Here is a 24,024-nt window from a genome sequence, read left to right as displayed (position 1 = left end):
AGAAGTTTATTCAAATATAATTACATGAATATATAAATTTTAATTGTTGAATTGAAATGGTAATGTAAACTGATGAAATTAAAATTTATTTCTTTTTGTAAAGTGTTAATGAAGGTTTTTTTCTTGATTTTATCAAGTAACGTTTTTGTTAGAAAGTTGTGTATGTGACCTTTGTCTTTGTGATCGTCGCGCCCTCCCCTCTGCTATGTGTGGGGTCTGTTATGTTCGTCAAGGGAATTGTACTCTGGTCCAGTATAGTTTAGTTTGGAATGTGTGCTGTGGTCTAACGGACATCGCTTTCTAGTTCTCTCCACTTTCTTTGTGTTACCTTCGACATTACCCTCCATTATATCCAAACCCTGACAGTTTTTAAAAGAAGAAAAATATGATTAATTATTTTAAGTTTAGAGATCGGTCAAAAAAATTCTAAATTTAAAGTAAAACCATTAAAACATCATAATAGAGTGAAACGAAAAACAGATTTTTTATCCCTAATTCCTTNTTTAATATTAATTAATTTTATATTAATAAAAAATTGTTTTACCGATACAATTCTTGTAAAATGCAATTCATAATGAATTTAATTTAATATATTTTAACACTTTCGAACAAAATATATATTTAAATTACTTTTAAATTAAAAATATATTTAAACGTACGTAACAAAATAATAAAAATTGAGAACTTTAAGTAAAACAACCACAAATCTATTTTAAAAATTTATCTAGAAAAACATATAAATTGTATTTACATCAAATTCGAAGATCGAAACCTGCTTCTGATAATTATAAAAGTTTCAAAATTTACAAAAGAAACACAAGAAATGCGAAAAAAGGACGATTTTTCTTTCTTTACCAATATTTCAATATATTTATATTTTTATCACTTAATATTTTATTTCCTTTATCATAATATACTTAATGAATACAAGTGATTATTATTATTTATTAGAAAAATATATTTTTTAAACAAATATTTGTAAACTTTTCCAGTTACTATGGGGTTCAGCTTCATAAGACTAACCTCTTAGCTATGGTCTTTTTAACAAACAGTAATTTAGTAACTAACGCATTATAATGACTATAAAGCTAAAATCTGCAATATTACTTTTTATATTTTTAACTATTATAAAATGGCAAAAAGCTTTACTTTGAAGCTATGGATGGGTTTTACAAAAAATTGTGAATGCAAATAACGAGTAAAATCATCATTAAGCCCTACCATACTGGAGTCACACGACACTCATTATTTCCCCAGCATTTAACCAACGAAATTTAATAGCATCAATCTTCCTAATATACATATTTCACTACAAAATTTCAGAGATTTTTTTCGACAAAAATCAGTTGTTAAGCTTTCAAGAGGGTGAACAAAATTGTGCCCCATCAACACACACTTATATCATTACATAAAGAAATTACCGGCAAATGTTTTTCGTTTCTCGAAGTTTCAACATTCTCTTAGTCCATATCCTGGGGAAGTCGTTTATTGACCGATTGCAATACTTTCTCTCTGTTATATGGATCAGCTGGAAAATAAAAATTCTAAGAGTAATACGTTTTAATCTTTTTATTTATCAGACATTTTCATAGTCTCTAACATTTTCTTCCCAATAATAAACAACTGTAATTTGAAACACTTCAAATTATTTATCTGCATTAATTACTTTTCCGGTTGTTACATATAACAGAGGAAAGTATGGCGAGCGTTCAAAAAATGATCCCAATTAAATTTAAAATTTTTTGATTCAGGAAACCTTAAAACGACAAAAAATGCAAATAAAATTCGGGAGTAATTTCTATATGTGTGGGTGTTAGTGTGTGGGGGGCACGATTTTTTCTCCTTGTTTCTTGCTTAATAACTTCCGTACTTTTTGTTGAAAATGTCTGAAATTTTGCCGAGACATTTGCTTATTACGGGAATTATTGATGTTAAATTTGAGGGGTTAAAGGTCAATTGAGTGAGAAGATAATGAGGATCGTGTGTATATCCAGTAGGGCCTAACTTAATGACGATTTTACTCGTCATTAGCATTTATAATTTTTTTATAAAACTCAGCCCCACTTTCAAAATTAAGCTTTATGCCATTTTATATTAGTTAAAAATATAAAAAATTTAAATAAAATATGATAACAGATGGCGCCACCAACGGAAAAGTTAAGCAACTCGTTGCTTAACTTTTCCGTTGGTGGCGCCATCTGTTATCATTTTTATCTTTATTATTATTCCAAGCTTTACTTTTTTTAAATATTAATTTTATTTCTTGAACTTAATACGTTTCGATTTTACACGTTAAAAGCCTAAGCACGTGGATTTAGACCTAACTGCGTTTCGTTTGGTTTAAAATGACTTAAAAGTGTTGCGTACTTAAATGCAAAGGAAATTATAAACCTATAAGAACTGGTTATTTAAGTGTTTTGGATGGATACAAAATATTCCTAGGAATGAATGGACTCCAACTGAACATAGCGGGCTTTGTGAACGACATTTTATACCTGACATCCTGAGGTACGATGGGTATAAGGATCCGATGGAATTTGGCAGGGGATTTTAAAGTTCAAGAAAATGCAATTCTGACTATATTTCCCGAACTGCCAAATTTTTTTAGCAAATTCCAGCAAAGCAAAAACAACCTGTAGATCAGAGCAAACAGGAGCAGCGATTGAAACTTAAGCAGCAATACCAACAGTACGGTGATTTCGTAAGTAACAAATACATCGTCCAGAGTTTCTTTGAGCTTCATTTTAAAAATAAATGAGGAAATAATTAATTATTTGTAACTGGAATGAGCAGCTAAAGGATGTGATTTTACTTGGAATGAGCAGCTACAGGACGTGATTTTTAACTGGCATGTTACAGAAGAGAACTAAATTCAATCAATCAATCAATCAAACCAATCAATCAACATTTATTTGCTATGGCTTTCGCTTTTGCAAAGGGGTTACAAAATCGTGTAGCGTTGATAAATACAAAGATTTTACATGTACAAACAGAAAATTTAATAATCAAACTGTATAAAATATGTAAAGAAAGTCTTTAGAAAAGTAGGAATAAATCTACTTGTTATTTAGTTTAAAATACAATTGGAAATTTATATTTATCCGGCAGTACTAAAGATAAACGGAACTTTTGAGAAATTCGTATTAATTAATTTTATATACCCGAACACCTATGTAGATATTAAATCAAATCAAGTTTATTGACGTATAAGGCGTTAGCCTGTTACAGGGGATGTTTAATATACAAATTTAAGAACTGGACCAGAAAATATAAATAACATTTTATATTATTAGTTCTTGACGTATTAAATTCCTTCATTTTTTAATGTTATTATTTTATTCTTTAGAATTTATTCTCAATTAGTTATACAAATTATATATATCACTAATGTCCGCTTTGTCTAATTTCTTGTACATTATTATATCCTTCGTATTGTTTACGATCTGTTCATTATCGAAATTTGAATCCTGTTCTTTTTCGTTGCTGCATTCGAAAAACAAATGTACTTTTGATAATGTTTTTTTTGCACCTTGAACATTTGGTTTGGGCATATTCTACGTATTTGTCACCAATCGTCAAACCATTTTGATTTAGCCTTAGCTGTATAAAAAATTTCTTAACATTGAATGCAAGATTTGTTATCATGTAATTGTTAGTTAATGGAAAATTAAAAATTATTTTATAATATTTGTTTCTTTTTTTCTGGATATCTTCAGTATCTTGTATAATTGAGTACTCCATGACTATATATTACTTGTAGGCTCCAAATTGGGGTTGCCTAGCACAAGGCATTTATCATTATAGAGTTACAAAGTTGAAAGTGAGTTTTTACATTTCTTGTCTTAGTTTTACAGAATAATATTATTAAATTATTAATGAGATTTTTTGGCTTATTTATTACACTCTGTAATGTTTGTCGAAAGACAGATTAGGAGTGAATGTTATATCCAGAAATTTACTTTCATTTACTATCCTTATTTCTTATTTTTGAATATAGAAACATGTTTTTTCGGAGGATTATTACCATATCTAAAGATCATTACTTCTGATTTTTTTTGGGTTTATGTTTACTTTTAGGTTTTCTAAGTATATAATTATCTGTTGAAATTTTCTTCGTAATGCTGTGGTTGTAGGAGCAAATATAACTATATCATCAGCGTATGATATTGTATGTATAATTAAGTCATCAACGTAAATTCCATCTTCTTCATTTCTAAAACAATTGTTAATGACAAATAAATAAAAGTTAAACAAGTATGGAGATAATGGGTCGCCTTGTAGTAAAACCTCTATTGATTGTAAAAGGTGCACAGCAACTATTATTTTGTTTAATAATTATTTCATAGTTTCCATATAATATATCTATCATTTTTATCAAATATTTACTTGCGTTATATTTGCTCAATTTACTCTGCAATAGCTTTATACCAATGGAATCAAATGCTTTTTTCAAATCCAGAAAAATAGCAAATATCTTATGTCTTTTCTTTAATAGTTGGAGTTGAATTGTTGACAATAAGGCAAATAATGTAGTTTAGGTTCCACCATTTTTTATGAAAGCGAACTGTGTTGGATTTTTGTAGTTATTTAATTCTATCCAAGTTTTAAACTTTTCTGCTAATATGGCTGTAAATGTTTTTCGAAAAACGGACAGTAGAGTTATTGGTCTATAACTTTGCTGGGTCTTCCCTATTTCCTTGCTTGAAAATCATTGTAAATATCACTTCGTTCCATTTTTGTGGTATTAAACCATATAAATATATTTTATTAAAAAAACCTAGTGAGATAGTGAATAAGTTCAATGGGTAACAATTTAATGAAAGAGTTGAGATTCCATCCAATCCCGGTGCAGATTTAACTTTTAATTTACCAATATGTTCCTGAACCTCATCTATTCTTATTATTTCATTCTGGTTCAATTGGAGAAATCTCGTGTAATTTATGGAAGTGTTTCCTTGATTCTTCAAGGACCCATCAGAAAACTCCGTAAAATAATTAGCCCATTTATCGTGATCAATTATTTTTTGTATATAAAGATCCGACCTCTTTTGTTCGAAAAGAGTTGATAGTCCTCCAAAAAACCCTAGTGTCCTTTGATTCTATTAATCTCTTATTGATGTTCAACAGATATAGTTTCTTCCTGGCTCTAACTAAATTTACATAATTTTTTATTTTTAATATAATTCTGTAATGCTTCTGTTGTATTAAACTTTGTTTGGTGCCCACACGCATTTTTAGAGTTGTCTTCTTATGCGTATTTTCGTATGTTTCTCCTGGCCTATTCCTGAACACCGTCCGATATTCCTTGAAAGTATTACTCAGGTCGTCCCACGCTGAGAGCGGGAGACATAGGGAGAATCCCCAACTATCCCGTCTGCGGTTGGACACCTATCGCGTTGACAGTGCCTTTATTAGAGAGGTTGCGGCCGACGTTCTCAACGCGAAAACGTGTACGTCGGACGTTCAGCGCCGCCTTCCTGTGAGCCTAGAAGTTTGACAATGGCATGTAGAACGTCGACCACGATTCTACTGACGTTCCAAACGCCATTGTCAAACTTCTACGCTCTCAGGAAAGCGGCGCTGAACGTCAGACGTACACGTTTTCGCGTTGAAAACGTCGGTCGCAACCTCTATTATCTTCCCGAATCTCGTGTCTGAGTCAAATACCACTCCGACGGTACAGACTTACTTTACATATTTTTTGAGTCTATCCACATGGACCCACTTCGCCCTACCGTCCTCTAATTTTATTCTTAAGCTATCCTCGCGCTCTCGTTCCTCTACCATAACGGGTCCTTCCCATCGATTGTCGGATTTGTTATCTTGGTACGTTTTCCTCACCAGGACCATATACCCGAAGCCAAAATCGACGAGTCGTGGCTGGCAGTAATTTCCTTCCGGTGGTTGAAGAACAAACAGCCAGAGGAATCCAGACTTGCCTTGACCACTGATGGACCCTTGAAGTTCCAAACCGAACTTAGACGAAACTAATGTATATCCTAACATGCTGAAGCGAACTTACGAAATTCCCGTGCTGAAGTGAACTTAACTTAAACAGAACTGAACTTCATTTCCGAAATCACGAAGTGAATTGAACTTAAAACTCCCGCTTCGACATCAATCTTTTATAGCCGTCGAAAACGGGTTGGTCGACCAAGCAATGCTTATCGAGCTGTAGCACTATGCAAATAAAGTGTGCGTGATTCCCGGCCGACCAATCAGCGATTACCAGTCGTAACGCTATGCAAATATTCCTATTCCTGTTCAATCAGCTATCATCGAGCCATATTCTTATGCAAATCATGCCGTGTGGCGTGTTAACTGCTGACCAACCAGCGGCCGCTCATTCAAAAAGCCAACGGTCACTTTCAACCGTCTGTTCACGACCATTACTAGTTCAAAAGAAACTGGAATCGTGTCTTTACACGATCCAACCCTTATATAAAGATATCATTCTAGTTTTTTTAACTAGTGTACTGTACGTTCAAAAAACTTAGTGTACGTTCTCATGACATACCCTAACTGTGTACTAAATTTCAATTTAAACTCCTAACTGTTTGGACTCTGCGCTTATTATTATTATCATTCTCATATTATACTCATCTCGATTATATTATAATATTTTCAAATTGTTTCAATAAGATTTGTTTTTTATATTCGTGAATATTACATTAAATTTGAGATAACATACGCTGAGGAAAATCTGGGCGAGTCGAAAAATTCAAGGAGGGGACCACCCTCAAAAATTTGAAAAATTGTAAACCTAAGTATACTGTCGTCCGTCAGCCTGTCTTTCCTTAATCTCGAGAAAGAAGTTATATAGATGAAAGACGAAACCAGATGCAGAAACTATAGAGGCAGGAGTCCCTGGATTAATTATACCCGAACGTCAGGTTATTTCATTTCAAAAATTCTCCCTGAAACGAGTTAGACACATCGGCACGATCGGCTAGACGCGAATAATTTGAGGTGGAAACATTTATTTTAAATTATTATTTTTCAGTTTATTTTGAATTCTCTTGTACTGTACTAGGCGATTACATCAAGTTATTAAATATTACTAACTTTAATTTTAAGTTATAGTTCAGTTGCGGCTGTAAACGGCATATAACTTAATTGGATTCACAACCCAGTACAATACTGTGCAATATTTTTGCTTCCATGTAGGTCTTTGAAAATATTCAATTGAGTTTAATTGTTTTTTTTGCATGAACCTTATTTCACGCAAAACACCTCCAAAAATATATATAATTTAAATAAATATAATAATAAGACAGAAAACATTAAATAACAATTTTAAACAATTAGCTTAAATTTGACTGTCCCAAAAATATGAACGCACATTCAAATTAAGATACTAGAGAGAACCCAGCAGAAAGTATTAGAAATGATTATAGTTGATTAGATAGAATGACGCATTTGCAATGGACCGAGGCAAATCCTACACGGACGTGCAATTTCTTGCCTATTGCTGGAAATCGATGGTTCTGTCAACAAGACAATGCTCCCATTCACTCAGCAAACTCTACGTATAAATAGTTTTTCGCTAATGAGGATACCTATTAATTAGCCAGCTCTATCTCTTGATTTTAGTCCGATGAAAAAAATCTGCCAGACTGCATTCACGAAGTTATTTTAGCCTAATTCCGTTTCATTGGCTGTTAACTTATTGTTAAATATAATTTATTAACATATCATTAATTCTATCAGTTAATTTTGTTATATGCCTTTGTATTTTTAGCACAGTCAAATTTAATGTAATCCTTTAAACTTATTGTTCAGTTTTTTCTGGCGATCAGAAAAAGTATGGCGATCAGAAAAATGACTCCAGAAATTTTTATATTTCTGGACTCAGGACATCGAAATGTCAAAAAATACAAATAAATTTTCGAAAGTTTTTTTCTACGTGGAACGGAATTAGTGAAGATTTTATATGTTATTGGCATTTACAATTTGCTTTACAAAACTTATTCGTACACATAAAATTAACGTTTTTGCCATTCTATAATAATCAATAATATAAAACTTTTTAAAATAAAATTTCCTAAAATCTCCACAGAAAATTTTAACTCTTGCTAGGAAAGTTACGTACTATACAAGGCCCGCTCTATGGGCGGACAACCCGGATATTTGTCCGGGGCGCCAAAGTTTAGAAGCGCCATTTTGGCTGTAAGATGTGAGAAAAATATTGATGTGTTAAATACTCAATTAATAGAAAATTTCACGTATCGATTTTTTTGTTCTCTAAAAATTTACAGTGCGTAGCGTATTTATATTGTTTATGCCTAAAAGCTGAAAATATTTACACTATTATTGAAAAATTAACGCAGAATTTGTAAAGGACGATGCTTGAACTTGTTTGAACATGCATATATTTTTCTGAACAGAATAGCATTAGCACGTGAACAGAGCCCTTCTTCAGCTTGTGTTTGAACAAGCATAGACTCAGTTATACTTAGCTCTAATTATAAAAGAGAGGTTTCATTACAAAATAGCATTATTCTTTCTATTACGTCGGTAGTGATAACAAGTGGAAGTTCATAAAATTTACTTAAGTGCGATTTCTTAAATTTTAAAGGTAAGTACTGTACATCTGTAATTAAGCTATTGTTTAGTTTGATAAATACTAGTTTATTGTAAGTCGATTATCAAATCGAAACAATTAAAGCGTTTTAAAATAAAATAAATATTTAATTTATCCGAAACGGCTGTTTATTAATTAAATCAAAAAATATTGTATTAAATTTAGTGTATTCTATAGGTATAATTATTTGTATTTTTGTTTTATAAAAATTATTATTTGAATCAATAATATAAGACATTTATTAAGTTCATATATTATTATTATAAAACGCGTTTTATAATAATTGAACTGAGTAAAATTTCAAAATCAAAAAATATAAAATTGTTTTTAATTAATGACTATTTATAGTTTGCTAAATTATTTGTTATTATAAAATACATATATAAAAACACTAGACTTTCTTTACGTTCACAGGATACAAAAAATATTATGTGTAGGCCATAAATATTTTTCATGTCCATTGACAGAATATAATTTTGAAGTTATGTTAATTAAAGTTTTAGCTTGTTTTGAACAAGGATAAATCTTTATTTTTTTAAATATTATTTTATAGTTTACATTGTTTAATTTGAGTTATATGCGTATCTCTTCCAGAATGTCTAATGGTCAAAGAAAACTGTCTGGTTATTAGTACAAAAAATCAGGCTGGAAAAGGAAGCCGAACGACAATAACAAGCTGGCGCGTTAAAAAATTATATATCCAGAGTTGTACCAAGACAAATGACTACTCTGAGAATTCAACATTAAGTCCGGTTATAAAAGAAAATACAAAATTGTCAGAGGAAGATGACAAACAAATGGACGAAGTTTCTAAATCAATTGGAACTGACAACACTCTGACTCTATCATCACCAGATGAAAGCATTGAAAAAATTGACATCAACGTGACTCCCACAGAAAGCGTTGAGTTCAGATCCAGCATTGTAGCCAAGAATGTTAGGAGACGTCAAAAGAAGTTTTTTAGTAAGGCAAGGTCCATCTAAACCATTGCATAATTACAAATTCCTTCCAATAACACTGGCCGACATTTTAGCGTGAATTATTATACACGAATTTTAAGCAATGGAGAGCAAATTTTACGAGACTGGCTAGTGTACTCTCTTTCACAAAACTGCGTTTACTGCTTCTGTTGCAAAATTTTCGGCTGTATAATTAGTTCTCTTTCAAAAAACGGTTTTAAAAGTTGGAAGCACCTCGGTGAAATTTTAAAAGAGCATGAATTTTCCAAAAATCATATTAAGGCCTAAAAACCATGGCTAGAAATGAACGTAAAACTAAACTGTTGTAAAACTATAGATGCGGCCTCTGAATGAATTATTAATGCCGAAACAAATAATTGAAACGAGGTGATTTTAAGAATCGTAGCAATTATTAAAATGTTTGGTAAAAGTGGTCTAGCTTTTCAAGGTGCAAGTGACAAGTTGAGTATAAAAATGGTAATTTCTTAAAAATAGTTAAGTTGCTATCTCAGTCTGATCCCATTGTTGAAGAGCACGTCCGCAGAATGCTAAATAAAGAACAGACTAAAGCTCACTATCTCGGGAAAAATATACAAAACCAGATAATTGATCTGCTGCATCAAAGTGTAAAGTCTCATATTATTGATGAAATTAAAAAATCAAAATATTTTCCCATAATTTTAGACTTACCCCTGACATTAGTAAGGTAGAACAAACAACTCTTGTAATCAGATATGTTTCAATCAATTAATTTGACGCTGATGTTGAAATTAAAATTAATGTAAACTTGTTAGACATCTTACCAGTCAAAAGATCCACAGGAAAACAAATGTCTGATATCATAATTAGAGAACTTAATGACTTGAGTTTAAATTTGTAGGTTATCAGAGGGCAGGGATACAACAACATGTCCAATATGAGGGGCGATAAAGCAAGAGTGCAATCTAGAATTAAACAATATAATTCGCGAGCATTCTATGTTTCGTGTAGTAGCCACTCTCTCAATCTTATTGTTAATGAATTGCTACCGAAATTGATGAGGAGGCTAATTTTGGATCAACAATAACATGACACCACATTAGAAGAGAGAAAAGGAACTTCTTATACAAAGCACGAGATGAACCCATGAAAGATCCAAAAGTAAAAAAAATATAAAATAAATTTTGTTTTTATTTTACAATCGATCAAGCACTAAATGCACTAAATGCTAGATTTGAACAATTTAATAATCACAGTAACTATTGTCAATTCTTATACAATATATACGATTTAAATGTCATGTCCAAAGAAATTCTACTAAAACACCGTAAGAATTTAAAATGCATCTTAATTTAATGCATCATGTAGTTAAATTTTGCCCAAATCTTACTATTGCTTTAAGAATATTGCTAACAATACCAATAACTGTAGCAAGTAGCGAAAGGAGTTTCTCTTAGTTAAAATTAATTAATAAATTTTTACGTTCGACTACTACACAAAATCGTCTTAATGATTTGGCCATGTTGGCAATTGTACATGAAATTGCTGATCAAGTAAATTTAAAAGATGCAATAAAAAAGTTTGCAAAACTGAAAGTAAGAAAAAAAAGTTTTTTTGTGATTTTAGCAGAGTTGACGTTACTTTGTTTTATTTTCAAAATAATGGCATTTTGATTCTGTGTGCAATAATACATTTTTCATAGCATTAAAAAATGAAAAAATTATATGGTTAATAATTTGTGGCTAGGTACAGATATTAGTTAATTTCTACTGTTTTGTACTGCTTGATCATCGATGTTATGTTATGTTTCTAAACATATGCTTTTATTAAAATTTAAATAAATTAATTTGATTTTTATTGAAAAATATGTACCTTTAATTAAAAAGGTATATATACAGTATATATATTCTTAAGGGGTGGCAATTTGTCTTTTAGTCCTGGGCGACGTAACCGCTAGAGCGGGCTTTGTTACGTAAGTAATAAATAAAATTATTTTATATGCACATAGGTGAAAGATCAAGTAATCCAGGATTAAAATATTTTTGCTAAGTTTTCAGTTTGAATGATTTCTATGAAAATCTATTATTGCCTTTATATTTACAGAATATGTATAAATTTTTGTACAATAATTGTACTGTAACCAAATACAATTTTGAATCAATGATTAGAATTGATTAATTAACGTGGAAAGCGCCTTCTTTGCTATTTACGTGGAAATTTCTGACGAATGAAAACCAACATTTGTATTACCGTCAAATCTGTGGCCGAGGTCTTTGCTACATTTATTTCTTTCGCGCATTTTCGATTTCATGTAATTCAGTGTCGATAAAATAACCGGCAAAAATACCAAAGCAGTAATAAAAGAAAACATAATAACCAAAAAGACTATTTTAAAAATCGTGACAAATATATAAGCCAATGGAATGGCTAAAGGTAACACGGCAATTATTGTAGTTGCACTACCTTGAAATATTGCAAATCCTACACAATCGATGCTATNATTTCTACTGTTTTGTACTGCTTGATCATCGATGTTATGTTATGTTTCTAAATATATGATTTTATTAAAATTTAAATAAAATAATTTGATTTTTATTGAAAATAAAAAGTATGTACCTTTATTTAAAAAGATATATATACAGTACATGTACATATATTCTTAAGGGGCGACAGTTTGTCTTTTTGTCCGGGGCGAAGTAACCGCTAGAGCGGACTTTGTTACGTAAGTAATAAATGAAATTATTTTACATGCACATATGTGAAAGTTCAAGTAATCCAGGATTAAAATATTTTTGCTAAGTTTTCAGTTTGAATGATTTCTATAAAAATCTATTACTGCCTTTATATTTACAGAATATGTATAAATTTTTGTACAATAATTGTACTGTAACCAAATACGTTATTGAATCAATGATTATAATTGATTAATTAACGTCGAAAGCGCCTTCTTTGCAATTTATGTGGAAATTTCTGACGAATGAAAACCAACATTTGTATTACTGTCAAATCTGTGGTCGAGGTCTTTGCTACATTTATTTCTTTTGCACATTTTCGATTTCGTGTAATTCAGTGTCGATAAAATAACCGGCAAAAATACCAAAGCAGTAATAAAAGAAAACATAATAACCAAAAAGATTATTTTAAATATCGTGACAAATATATACGCCAATGGAATGGCTAAAGGTAACACGGCAATTATTGTAGTTGCACTACCTTGAAATATAGCAAATCCTGTACAATCGATGCTATGACGAAGACGTTCATTGTAGCCTTCAATGTCGCAATGTCTATAAGCGTAAGAAAGATGAGCAGAATAATCGACCGAAAAACCAGAGCACATGACTAAGACAATCATAGACACTGGTGATAATTCGACATCCCACAGAGCCATGTATCCTAACGTCGAAATTTCGATAGTAACAATCGAAAAAGCTACAGAAAACGTAACGACAACGTCTGACATAAAAACGAAACAAACAAAAATTACAATTATTACAATACCACTCAACAACTGTACAGTAAATTTTACATACAAAACAAAGCCATCGAGACCATAATTGAAGAAGTGATAGGGAAACACTCTGAAAGGCATTTTATCAGTGATTTTCCTTAGTCTCTGTAAAGTCACGATGAATGATTTTTCGTTGACAGTGAAATTAGTCTGACAAAAGAATCTGCTTCCAACGATAGCTGTATAATCAGAGTTGAAGGCAATATCATTACGAAATCGTTGTGCATAAGGATGACGTAGAAACATTCGGCGCATAATTACAATAAAATCTTTTGTGTCGCTCATGTTGTACGACTTTACGATCGCAGACATTGAATCGTCTTTGACGAATTCCACAAAACTTCGGAGCCAAGACTCAGTAAGAAAATCTGCAATTAATCCTTCTCTCTCCATTTCAGAAAAAAGTTTTTCTATTTGATTCTGAATTTCCAAATCTGCATAATTAATTTCTTGATCGACAACGATTTGGATTCTATTTTCGTACTGCTTGAAATATTTAAAAACATTTTTATGATACTGCAAGTAATATGAATCGTATGCAGAAGAGTGGGAAAATGATCCTATAGGATCTGTTCTTGTCACTCCCCAAACTCCAACTGCCACGTATCCTGCCATGATGAAGAAAATAATTATCATGACATACCATAAGAATAAAATATTACCGAGCTTCGTCCAAATTGATGACGTAGGAGTCGTCGTGTCTTTAGTAGTTTTCCAAGAATCGGCGCTGAAGAGGATTTTTCGAATTCGCGAGTGGTTTTCTAGAGAGAAAAATTTATTGTCATTAGTTTCTTGAAGTGCTACCAAATCACTCGCTATTTTTTTACCTGTTTGTGTATTTATTTTCGTAAAGAATAAAGAATGTCTTTCTTGTTTCTCCACATATCCAAAGAGTGCCATGCATGCACCAACGAACGTTATCTGATAAATATAACAGAAGAGAATAGCAATCGATGCGTATAAACAAAAATAAGTTATTGCTCTGAAAGGTGTAAACAGTCCTGAAATGAACGCTATGAAATTCGTTACTGAAGTTACAGTAACAGAAATGGCGGATTCCGAATAAGCTTCTGAGAGTCTGTCTGGAACGGTCTTCCGTGGATCGGTTCTTTTCCACGCAGCAAGAAAGACAAAAGCATCGTCCATGGCTACTCCTGAAACGAAAATTTCATTAGAAAATTCTGGGAAAAAGTTATAAAAAAAGAAGAATTCTTATTGATAACAGAAACATTAAACTAAACTAACTAAAATAATTCACAACTAAACTATAGTAAATTAGTGTTATCTGTTACATTTACAATACGGTTCATATCGACAATTTATATAAAATTGAATACTTAAGAAGAAAAGTGCAATGAACCATGATTGGTGAATCACCATCATGGTTAAGCATTATAAAGAGGAAAGAGTAGGAAGTATAAATGAGGAAATAGGAATGTATTGTAAATAAAATTAAGTAGACACAGACAAAACAAAAAGAAGAATGGGTAAAATTGTATGGTTGATGTGGATCGGAAGTTTAATTGGAAATACAGTGAAGATTGAAAAAACAAAAGTTAAAGTGTCGTTTAAAGACCTGCTAAGGAGGGACGAACAAGTCCGAAACACATGGTAGATGTGTATGTGTTCAGGTGAACTAAATAAAGAACATTATTTTTGAACTGTAAGACTAAATATCTGCATTCATAATTTCCCAGTATAATAAGTCCTGTTAATATATAGAAAGTACTAGTATACAAAATAAATTATAAATAGATAAAAAATTACAAAAAGGCATAATAATTAGGATAAACAAGTTGTTTAGACTGTTAAAAGGGAAATCGGTATTCACACTAAAATATTTTAAAGCAAGTTTTTGTTGTTTCTTGTTTCTTGTATTAATAATTTACAGAAAATTAATTAACATACGCCATTTTATAACTAAAGTTAAATGTACTACTCGATTTATGCTCGTACCCCCAGGGGTACATGTACCCTCGATTGAGAACCATTGCTAAAGACAATACTACAACTTTCATTTTAAACTACAGTAGAGCGTCGATTTTCCGAATCAATTGAGGACTGGAGTTGTCCAGATAACTGATATATCGGATAACTGATTTACGTACGAAAAAATAGTTTAATGTATCCGATGTCGAAATTTTTTCTCCGTTGCGTGTGGCTTTGCGTTGAATTTTCGTCGATGTTAAGCCTAACGAAGACTATTGTATCGTTAAAAATTATTTTTTTATTTTGTACAAACAAAATAAATATATTGAAAAATAAAAAAATAATAATAAAATTATACTTCAGATGTTAATTTAGTATAAAAAACGTAAAATATTTGAGTAGCCCAAGACATAGCCAAAGATTGAAGCGCCACAGCACTGGCGAAAATTTAAATTTGCCGACTGGAATTCTTTCGGATGATTGACTTTCGGAAAATCGACGCTCTACTGTATAATAATAACAAACAATAATAAGAATTACGTTAGTGTGAGATTCTACTGTTCCAATAAATAATTTTTTTTTCTAAATTTTTGTAATAAAATAATTAATATAATTAATGAAACTTTACACATAATGGTTGCCAAAAAAAGGATAACGTTCTGTCACACTTTCGACACAAAGGATGTTGAATTTTCTTCCTCATACCCGTTATCACAAAATTTAAGCGCAACATTGAATGTTCGCCGCCTCTGCACATTTCCACACAATCCGACGTGTGGAAAAGTCACGATTTTAATTGGATGAAATGATTAAAATATAACGGGTAATTTCCTTTAATGCGGGAGTTTGTCGGAGACCCTCAAAAAGTTAAGATCTACTCGGTGGCCAGACTCCGAGAGCCAGCGCCCCGTGAGAGACTTCCTCATCGAAGAGTTGCTGCTATTACCTAGAGAAACCCGTCTCCCATCATGAATAAGAACATGAGCCAAGACCAGATCAGAATCTGAACACATTCAAATCATCACAAAGTTTGTATTCTTCTGGAGAGAAAAATAGAAGCTATATCTTCGAATCAACGACGAGTTAGTATGCTTCGAGATTAATTCGTTAGTATTCTCTCTTCGTGAGATAGGTTTCTAATAAGTCGTACTCTAATACGTATTATTTTATTTCCTTTTATTAAATATTTTTTGTTATTAATTTATTATAGTTTCGTTCTTGACGCAAATCCGAGCTAACGTCCATTCCACTTAATCGCGACCTTTCCACTCGAAATTCCTCTCAAACAACAACGAGCGTAGTTAACACTATATCTAGGCTGGTGTCAGGAAAAACAAACTGGCAGGGGTTTCTCACGAACTTCTGCTCTTCTATCAACGTCTTAGAAAGCCATCCTTCGACTCCGCGGGCCAATGCTAATCTTACCGATTGCGCCGCCGATTAAAAAGTGGAGAGACTAACCCAGACTTTCTACCCACGGCTAGCCTATCACAGTAGCAAAGTATTGTAAAAATCCGAAAACATTTTTTTTATAAGAAGCAATAGAAAAATACACAACAGATGCAATACGAAATAAGTATAATAAATAAATAAACGAAATAAAAGCAATAGGAACATAAGAAAACAATACAATAAATATAGGCCATAAATTAGCGATTGGTGAAAAATCCTGTAAAATTATTTATATTATTATGCAAACTTTTTATTACATTAATTTGTTCTTAACAAGTAGATGATTATTATTTATATGGTTAAACTAAAAGGTAAAGTTTTCAGTAACTCTTACCTATAATTAAAAAGGGTATAGATCCAGCAGAAGCCACAAACGGTGTATTAAAATACATGATCAATCCAAATGACGAAGCCAAACACATTCCTCCCGATGTTAATGCAATTATTCCTGTCCAAGGTTTGCTTTCGATCCAACTGTTATACAAACAGCTCAGCATTGAAAAGATTGCTATTGCTAATATTGCAATCGGTATTCGAGCAAATATTCGAGTGACGACAGATGATAACTCTTGTTCAATTGTAATCGATGTGTATCGATCGACGATTATGTACTGAAAATTACTCGATTCAATAAGATCCAAAAACAGCTTTTGCCATTCTTCCACTTTGCTTCTTTCAAGTTTCGAGTAGTCGTTAAAGTAATAAACGAGCCGCAATACTTTAGCACTTTTAACGTAATCGTCTGCAGTTTTTTCGACTCCTCCTAAAAATAGACTCGTTAATTGGAAATCGTATTTATCTTTCTTGCTTAAAGGGTATTTGATAGAATAAGTGTTGTTTTCCATCATTTTGACTTTGTCTTGCATCAATAAAATAGAATTATCGAAGCATCTCTTGTTATTTCTTGTGCATAAATCTTTATATGTAAAATTCTCTGCAGTTTTTATATTTTGAACAGTTTTATCCAATTGAATAATTTCTTGAAATAATTCTCTTCGAAGCACAGATCCTTCATCTTTTGCCGTAACTAAAAGTACTGCTATGTTTGGTTCTCCGTTTATCCTTTCCATGTGTGCATCGGAAGATAGATTAATTGGAAATAATCTTTCTATGGAGGCTTCTTCAGTGACGTGTCTGGTATTTTTGGGTGCGAGTAGATGTTTTATATTCTTTTCTTCGTGCCACTTGTGAAGACCCGTAGCTAATATCACGGATACAATCACCGGAATGACGATAAAGTAAGAAGGATTTCTACCAATACATAATCCTAATTGTCTAAACTTCTTCGATAAGAAAATATTGATATATTTCAGTTTCATAACGGATCTGAAAAATGTTAATTATTTAATCAATTGGTATTATTTTTCCATATATTAAATAATAACTAAACTGTAATGTGAATTAGTTTAATAAGTCAAGAAAATTTTTAATGAACATCAATAATAACTTAAAGGAAAAACTGTAAATATTACGTTAATATCTGGAAGTTGATAATAATATTGAATAAACTTACTCAAATACTGTTGTGTACTAATTATTCTTAGATAATATAGGTAATCTTTAAAACTCGATATAAGTTAAATAATAAAAATTTATATCATTAGCAACTAAATTCATTTTTAACGAATTTAGGTTAATATGATGAATAATTGTTTATTGTGTACAGTAAAACTACAATTATCTACAATTTTCTAATGTAAGAAATAAAATATATTTCCTTACTCATACGTTTCCACATTTAATATTTTATTCGTACGTAATTATGAACTGTACAATCGTACATAACGGGATATTTAGACAGAAAAAAACACTGTTTTCTGCAAATTTTCGTTTTTAATAACACTAATTTTAAGTGGGTTCATGTAATAAGTACTGGGTGATCGTAATTACAGAACCCGAATTTAATACCAGCCAGATAGATATATAACACTATAAATGAAATAAATTTTATACGGTGCCATTTCAAGATATTCAGAAGACATTTACAAAAGAAAAATAAATTCTTACTAATAAAACTGACTATTATGGCACTTTTGGCGCTACTACCAATAAGCTTTGAGTGTATACAAGATAATCACGCTATATAGAGACATTAGACAATGCAGGGGGAATGCAATCAAGTAATCATGAATATGTTTAAACAGTATTCAACAACTGATTCTCTGATATTCTCTCATCCAAAACTATATTATTTTTCAAATTTGGCAAATTTTCAACATGTTCTCTACAAACCACTTTTTTTATGTGTCTGACAAATCAGACTGCTTGTTTTGTTGCTAACAATAACGATTCGTTCTGATTCGAATTTATTTCAATAGGATTTAAATGTATGCATAAGTTATAAATATAAAAGAAAATGTCATTAAATATCACGTTAATTAAAAACATGAACTTTTACAAATGTTTTTCAAAAAGTTTTGCACCATAATTTAAATCTGGACAACGAAGACTGTGACTTGGCTCCACTATTCAGTAGTTGTACCCGAGGCCATTTAAAAACGTTGTGAAAAATTTAAAGATCCTTGCCAGGCGGAACCGTAACAGCTTCGTTAAAAAATGGCGAATACCAGTGACGTACAGTACGTTTCAAGCAGCATACAGTGATAAAATTCGTCGTCGCTGAAATGGAGCTGTTAAAAACATTCACAAACGATTGTGTGGTGACTATGCTACTGCAACCTATCAACCGTCGACAGGTTGCAACGCCCAACCATTCACGGCGCGCCGTAAATCGTTGGGCGAAATGTGAGAAGTCAATGATAATAGGGCCCACCAGTAACCGAGTTGTCTTCGTACCCAGAACACCGGGAATTTGGTCGTGGGTTCGCGCCTTGCTCGAACGGGCTGTCCATGTAAAGTTTTCTAGGTTTTCTCCACGTCCTAACGCCTAAATAGGGGCCAGTTTTCCTTAAAAAGACATTCCGAAAGGCATCCCCTTAATCAGATCGCCCAAATGTTGCGTTGCAATAATTTAACAAACAAACAAACAACGACAATAGGAATACCATATCTCTGCGATTTGGCGCCACATCTGTCATGGCAACCATAATGCAGCGCGTTGATGAACCGATTTAACAGGAATCACCGATTACCGGGAGTGTTCGTCAAATCATACGTAAACACGTGTATGTCAAAATGTGTTCACGATGAGTCCCGAAGCAGCTCACGATTAACCTAACAGCAGCAAGGAAAACCATCGCATACAAATTCTTGTAACGCTAGCAGTTTAACGGTTTGCATCTGATAACGCAAGCCAAAGATAAAGTTCCAGTAAGATGAAGATGTTCTCAATGCTACGAGAAAGTGTTTCCATGCACAGAATTAGGACGGGTATTCGAGCCGCCACGCGTGTCTTTCATTTAATGCTGGCGTATGGCCAAATACAAGGGCGGAAACTTGATTAAAAAATGACATGAAATTCCTAACTTTCATTATTGTGTGTTTCATTCATCCTACCATCAAAATAAATTCTGTTGCATTACATTTTGAACGAAACTTGTAGTATTAAACATTTTAATTACGATAATTTCGTATGAATATAAAAAATTTTTATAAACATAAGATAATAAATACGATAAACGATAAAAAAATTATGTAATATTCTCTTGTCATCAAGTTTTATGTTTAATTATGTTTAGCAAAATATTAATTGAGTAAACGTCCATTCTAAATTAAGATCGTCAATAAAATAATATATAATGCAGTGTTTAAAGTTTCGTGAAGGATTAGAAAACCTGTTCGTTATCTCCCGAACATATCTAAATTACAGATATTTTCATAAACATAAAAAACTTTTATATTCTTTACGATCGTGACTAAATCGATTAGGAGTCTCGCTAATTATCATCAAGTAATTTCATGATTAAGAGAATTAAAAATAAATTATAATTATGTATTATTTATAGAGAAAATTCTAATAAGTCTTTAAATATTATTTTATTTTCAAGCTTCTGCGTATATTATTGTACGTGTGGATAGCGTAAGTGGAAACAATGAGTAATTTAAATATTTGGATAAGTCTAATTTTATTGGATTTTTGTTAATTTACAATTTATTTAATTCAGTTCGTTAATATTTTGTATTCATTTATAATTTTAACTTGACAAAATATTAATTAAAATCCGTAAATTCAGAAACAGAGAAAAGTTATCAGCAATTATAAAACACTTTTGTTTATCATATAATAAATAAACGCAATAAAAGAGTTCAAATCCTTAAATTGGTGTAAGCATTACATAAAGGATTGGATATAAACTTTAAATTAAATTTTAAAGCTATTTTGATTACTTCATCTACGACTTAACAATAGAAAACTGTAGAAAATTCTTACTTTCGAATTAATGAAACATTTTATAATAATTAGTATTAAACTTAAAATAATAAAGGAGTAAATACAGTAAGATGGGTCGTATGATATAATAAATATATAATTGAATATTCTTTCTGATTTTTACTATAAATTTGATACTGTTGTGCATGCAATAAGAAGAAAAACTAACTTAATTTTATCTGATTTTCCGCTATAAATACATTAAATAATTTTTAGAATTACATACCTCTTTATAATTCCTTTATAACAGCAGTAAATATGATCGTCTATCGATATAAATTTAATTAACAATACGATAATTTTAATTAATAATTTCAATTACGATTGGTGAATTATTCAGAGGGAAGTGTGACCATCGCAACAAAATTTATTTCAATTTGTGAGTTATTTTAAAACATAAACATTTGTTTACGTGCAACTTTGACGTTTTTGACACGTGCGTGTCTTCTACCAATAGAATATTCAGGAAAAATATTCGTAATTTCTTTCCGCATAATTAACCGCAAAGTTAACTGAAGAAACTACCTCGTAAAAAATGTTATTTTAAAAATTATATAATGTTTGATTTAAAATTCATGTTATTATTAATACTTTTTACGAAATGTTTTAAAATATATTTGTGTTTTTTGAACAATTACGAAGAAAGTGTTGAGGGTCTCGAGGAAAGAATTTTGTTTCAGAAACCGCACAAAGTTCACATTTTCGTTTTCCTCTATTAGACCTATATACGCCTACGTATTCAAATATTCCGTAGTTTAATTTGAAATATTTGGAAAGTATTATTTTATTTTTCGAAGCGATTTGTAAATGACCACGTCCCCGAAAAGCCCGGACCTGGATACACTCTACACCGACCTATTATCCTACAGCTACTGCGGATAAGTTGCTGCTTTTGACGGGTAGACGCGTGACTTCTAATACTGTTGTTTCCTGTTAATTCTGTATATGCATGAGTAATAACGTGTAATTTCCACACACCCGTCGCTTCATCGAATTGTTGAAAACAATTTAGGAACACTTTCTAACAATATGAACAATATTTGTTATATTATTCGGTATTGCTGACTCGCTATCTTTTCTTGTTTGCCCATTTTTTCGTGTTATTCTGTTATTATTTCGTTTCATTTTTAAAATACTGTATTATATAATTATATTAAAATTTTAATATTATCTACAAAATAATTATCGGCTTTTTGACAATTGATTAACTAAATATATTTATTTCTTCTGGTCTATCTATTTTTTTTGTTTAATTTCCGTACTGCAGAAGGTGATGAACTTGAGAGTGAAATTGGTTTTTATTTACGTGTTTCTAACGTGAAGGAAACTGGGAAATTCCAAGTAGTCAGCCCTTTGGTCAGGAGAGAATCCACGATCAGCATTTGTTGTTTTTATCCACTCGATCACTGTGTGTTAAATTCTAAAAGATAAAACAGAACGGTACAATAATGCTTCGCCATTGTTATTAGCGGAGTAGGAATGATTTTTATTAACAATTAAAAAAGTATTTTATTTAATGGAATTTAATTAATATTGTGGTATACGCAGATTCCGACGAATTTCATCACAAGTGATATTCGCAAATTAGTTTCAGCTTTTCTTTCGTAACTTCGTTTTTTTGCCAAGAAAATAATGATTTTATTGTAAAAATATTTTTCTAATGTTTTCCTTAACAATACATACGGAGGTACAGTAATTTTTTTCCTTTGTGAATATTTGATTATTTACTAAATTAATTTAAATATGACCATTAGCTTAAATAAAACTTCAGAGTAAATTCTATAAAAAAGAAAACCTTGAAATAAATTTTTTATTTAATATCTGTGGACACTTCCTATTGAAGGGTTGATTATTCTCCTGTCATCTCAGTTATTTACTTCTCTCGGATCCGTGCTGTTCGGTTCCAGGTATTTGCTTTCTGTCATATTATTTTCGGATTATTTAATTGATGGATTAAGACATGCAACACACGGTCAACCTGCCAAAAAAAGACGCATACTCATTTTATTCTAAGGTTTTTATCTACTACAAAAATATCAGTTTTGTTTTNATATCTGTGGACACTTCCTGTTGATTATTCTCCTATGATCTCAGTTATTTACTTCTCTCAGATCCGTCCTGTTCGGTTCCAGGTATTTGCTTTCTGTCATATTATTTTCGGATTATAGAATTGATGGATTAAGACATGCAACACACGGGCAACCTGCCAAAAAAAAGACGCATACTCATTTTATTTTAAGGTTTTTTCCTGCTACAAAAATGTCACTTTTGTTTTACGTTAACAGTCTGTTCTAAAAGGCATAAACGGAAAATAAGCACAATAATACAAATCTTATATCTGTAAAATTATTTGTAAAGTTCAATCACCGTTCAACATTAATCGTTAGACATATGTAGCACTCACTCTGCGCCTGCATGTGATATAATTTACAACTCGATAAGTGCAATCTAATTGTGGATCATATTATTATTTTTAACTTTAAATATTGATGTTGTGGCAGCAAAAAGTATCTATTATATATGTTCGATATAGATGATAAAACCTACCAATATGCCTTCCGTATCTTTTTTTTTTTTTTTTGTGGACCAAATAAAATATACAGCAAATCCTGTGTAAACCGGAGTCGCAGGTACTAAATAATATTTCGTTTTGAATAGGATTACCCTTTATCATATAAAATTGCTTTCTACCGAAGAATTTTTCTGTTCGTGCTGGTATTCTTTTAATTCGGGTTCCGTTTTAGATGTGTTTTATCGTGTAATATCGTGTAATATAGGTGAATATTTTAACTTAAACATGAGCAGAAGAAATAAATAAATATAAAACCCGGAATCCGACAATTAATTGTTGAACAAATATGAGATATCCACTACACAGTTTGTGTCTATTAAAAAACTTGTTTTATTGTCTGAATTAATCTGTCAATTAATTCATTTGCAATAAACTGCCTTAGTATTAACTCTTACATAGAACAAATACAAATCATCACACTTGTGTTTTGTATGTACTCTATCTAGTCGAACTGAAAGAAACACGAAAAATAAGTTAGAAACAATGAATAAGATTAGCTCGTTTTTTTTATTGTAAGATAAAATACCGTATTATATTTATTGACAAAGAGTTATCTTCCAAATTACAAAGTGAAAAATTTATTACTTTAGTTTTTTTGAGAAAAGTACATTCGTGATAAACATTTTTATATTACTGACATTAATTGATTTCGTATGTCTTGATATTAGTGCTTAAGTGAGCAAAAACATTAAGCAATTATCTTTTATT

The 24,024-nt window shown here is 31.2% G+C and overlaps 1 protein-coding gene and 1 pseudogene across 1 annotated transcript; one reads left to right on the top strand and one right to left on the bottom strand.

The window, feature by feature from the left end:
* The first annotated feature begins 9,960 nt into the window (after positions 1–9,960).
* LOC111632583 lies at positions 9,961–10,609 on the top strand (annotated as a pseudogene).
* Positions 10,610–10,727: 118 nt separating this feature from the next.
* On the bottom strand, positions 10,728–17,262 carry LOC111632582 (patched domain-containing protein 3-like). The gene is made up of 6 exons (XM_023377058.1): positions 16,749–17,262; positions 13,861–14,187; positions 13,696–13,794; positions 13,024–13,641; positions 12,736–12,978; positions 10,728–10,750 (listed from the first exon to the last, which is right to left on the bottom strand). The coding sequence occupies exons 1-6, from the start codon at positions 17,260–17,262 to the stop codon at positions 10,728–10,730; spliced, it is 1,824 nt and encodes a 607-aa protein (XP_023232826.1).
* Positions 17,263–24,024: the final 6,762 nt, after the last annotated feature.

This window comes from Centruroides sculpturatus, unplaced genomic scaffold, assembly GCF_000671375.1.
Source record: "Centruroides sculpturatus isolate CEXI.00-Female unplaced genomic scaffold, Cexi_2.0 scaffold743, whole genome shotgun sequence".
Classification (NCBI taxonomy): Eukaryota; Metazoa; Arthropoda; class Arachnida; order Scorpiones; family Buthidae; genus Centruroides; species Centruroides sculpturatus.
This window is presented reverse-complemented; position numbering and strand designations above follow the sequence as displayed.

Bases quoted from the DNA above. Each gene is read 5' to 3' on its own strand.
- LOC111632582 (XM_023377058.1), bottom strand. From the start codon at position 17,262: ATGATGGAAAACAACACTTATTCTATCAAATACCCTTTAAGCAAGAAA. The intron at 14,188-16,748 runs GTAAGAGTTACT...TTTTCGTTTCAG, and splicing joins TATACCCTTTTTAATTATAG to GAGTAGCCATGGACGATGCT. The intron at 10,751-12,735 runs GTAGTGCAACTA...GTTCAAATCTAG, and splicing joins AGGATTTGCTATATTTCAAG to CATTTAGTGCATTTAGTGCT.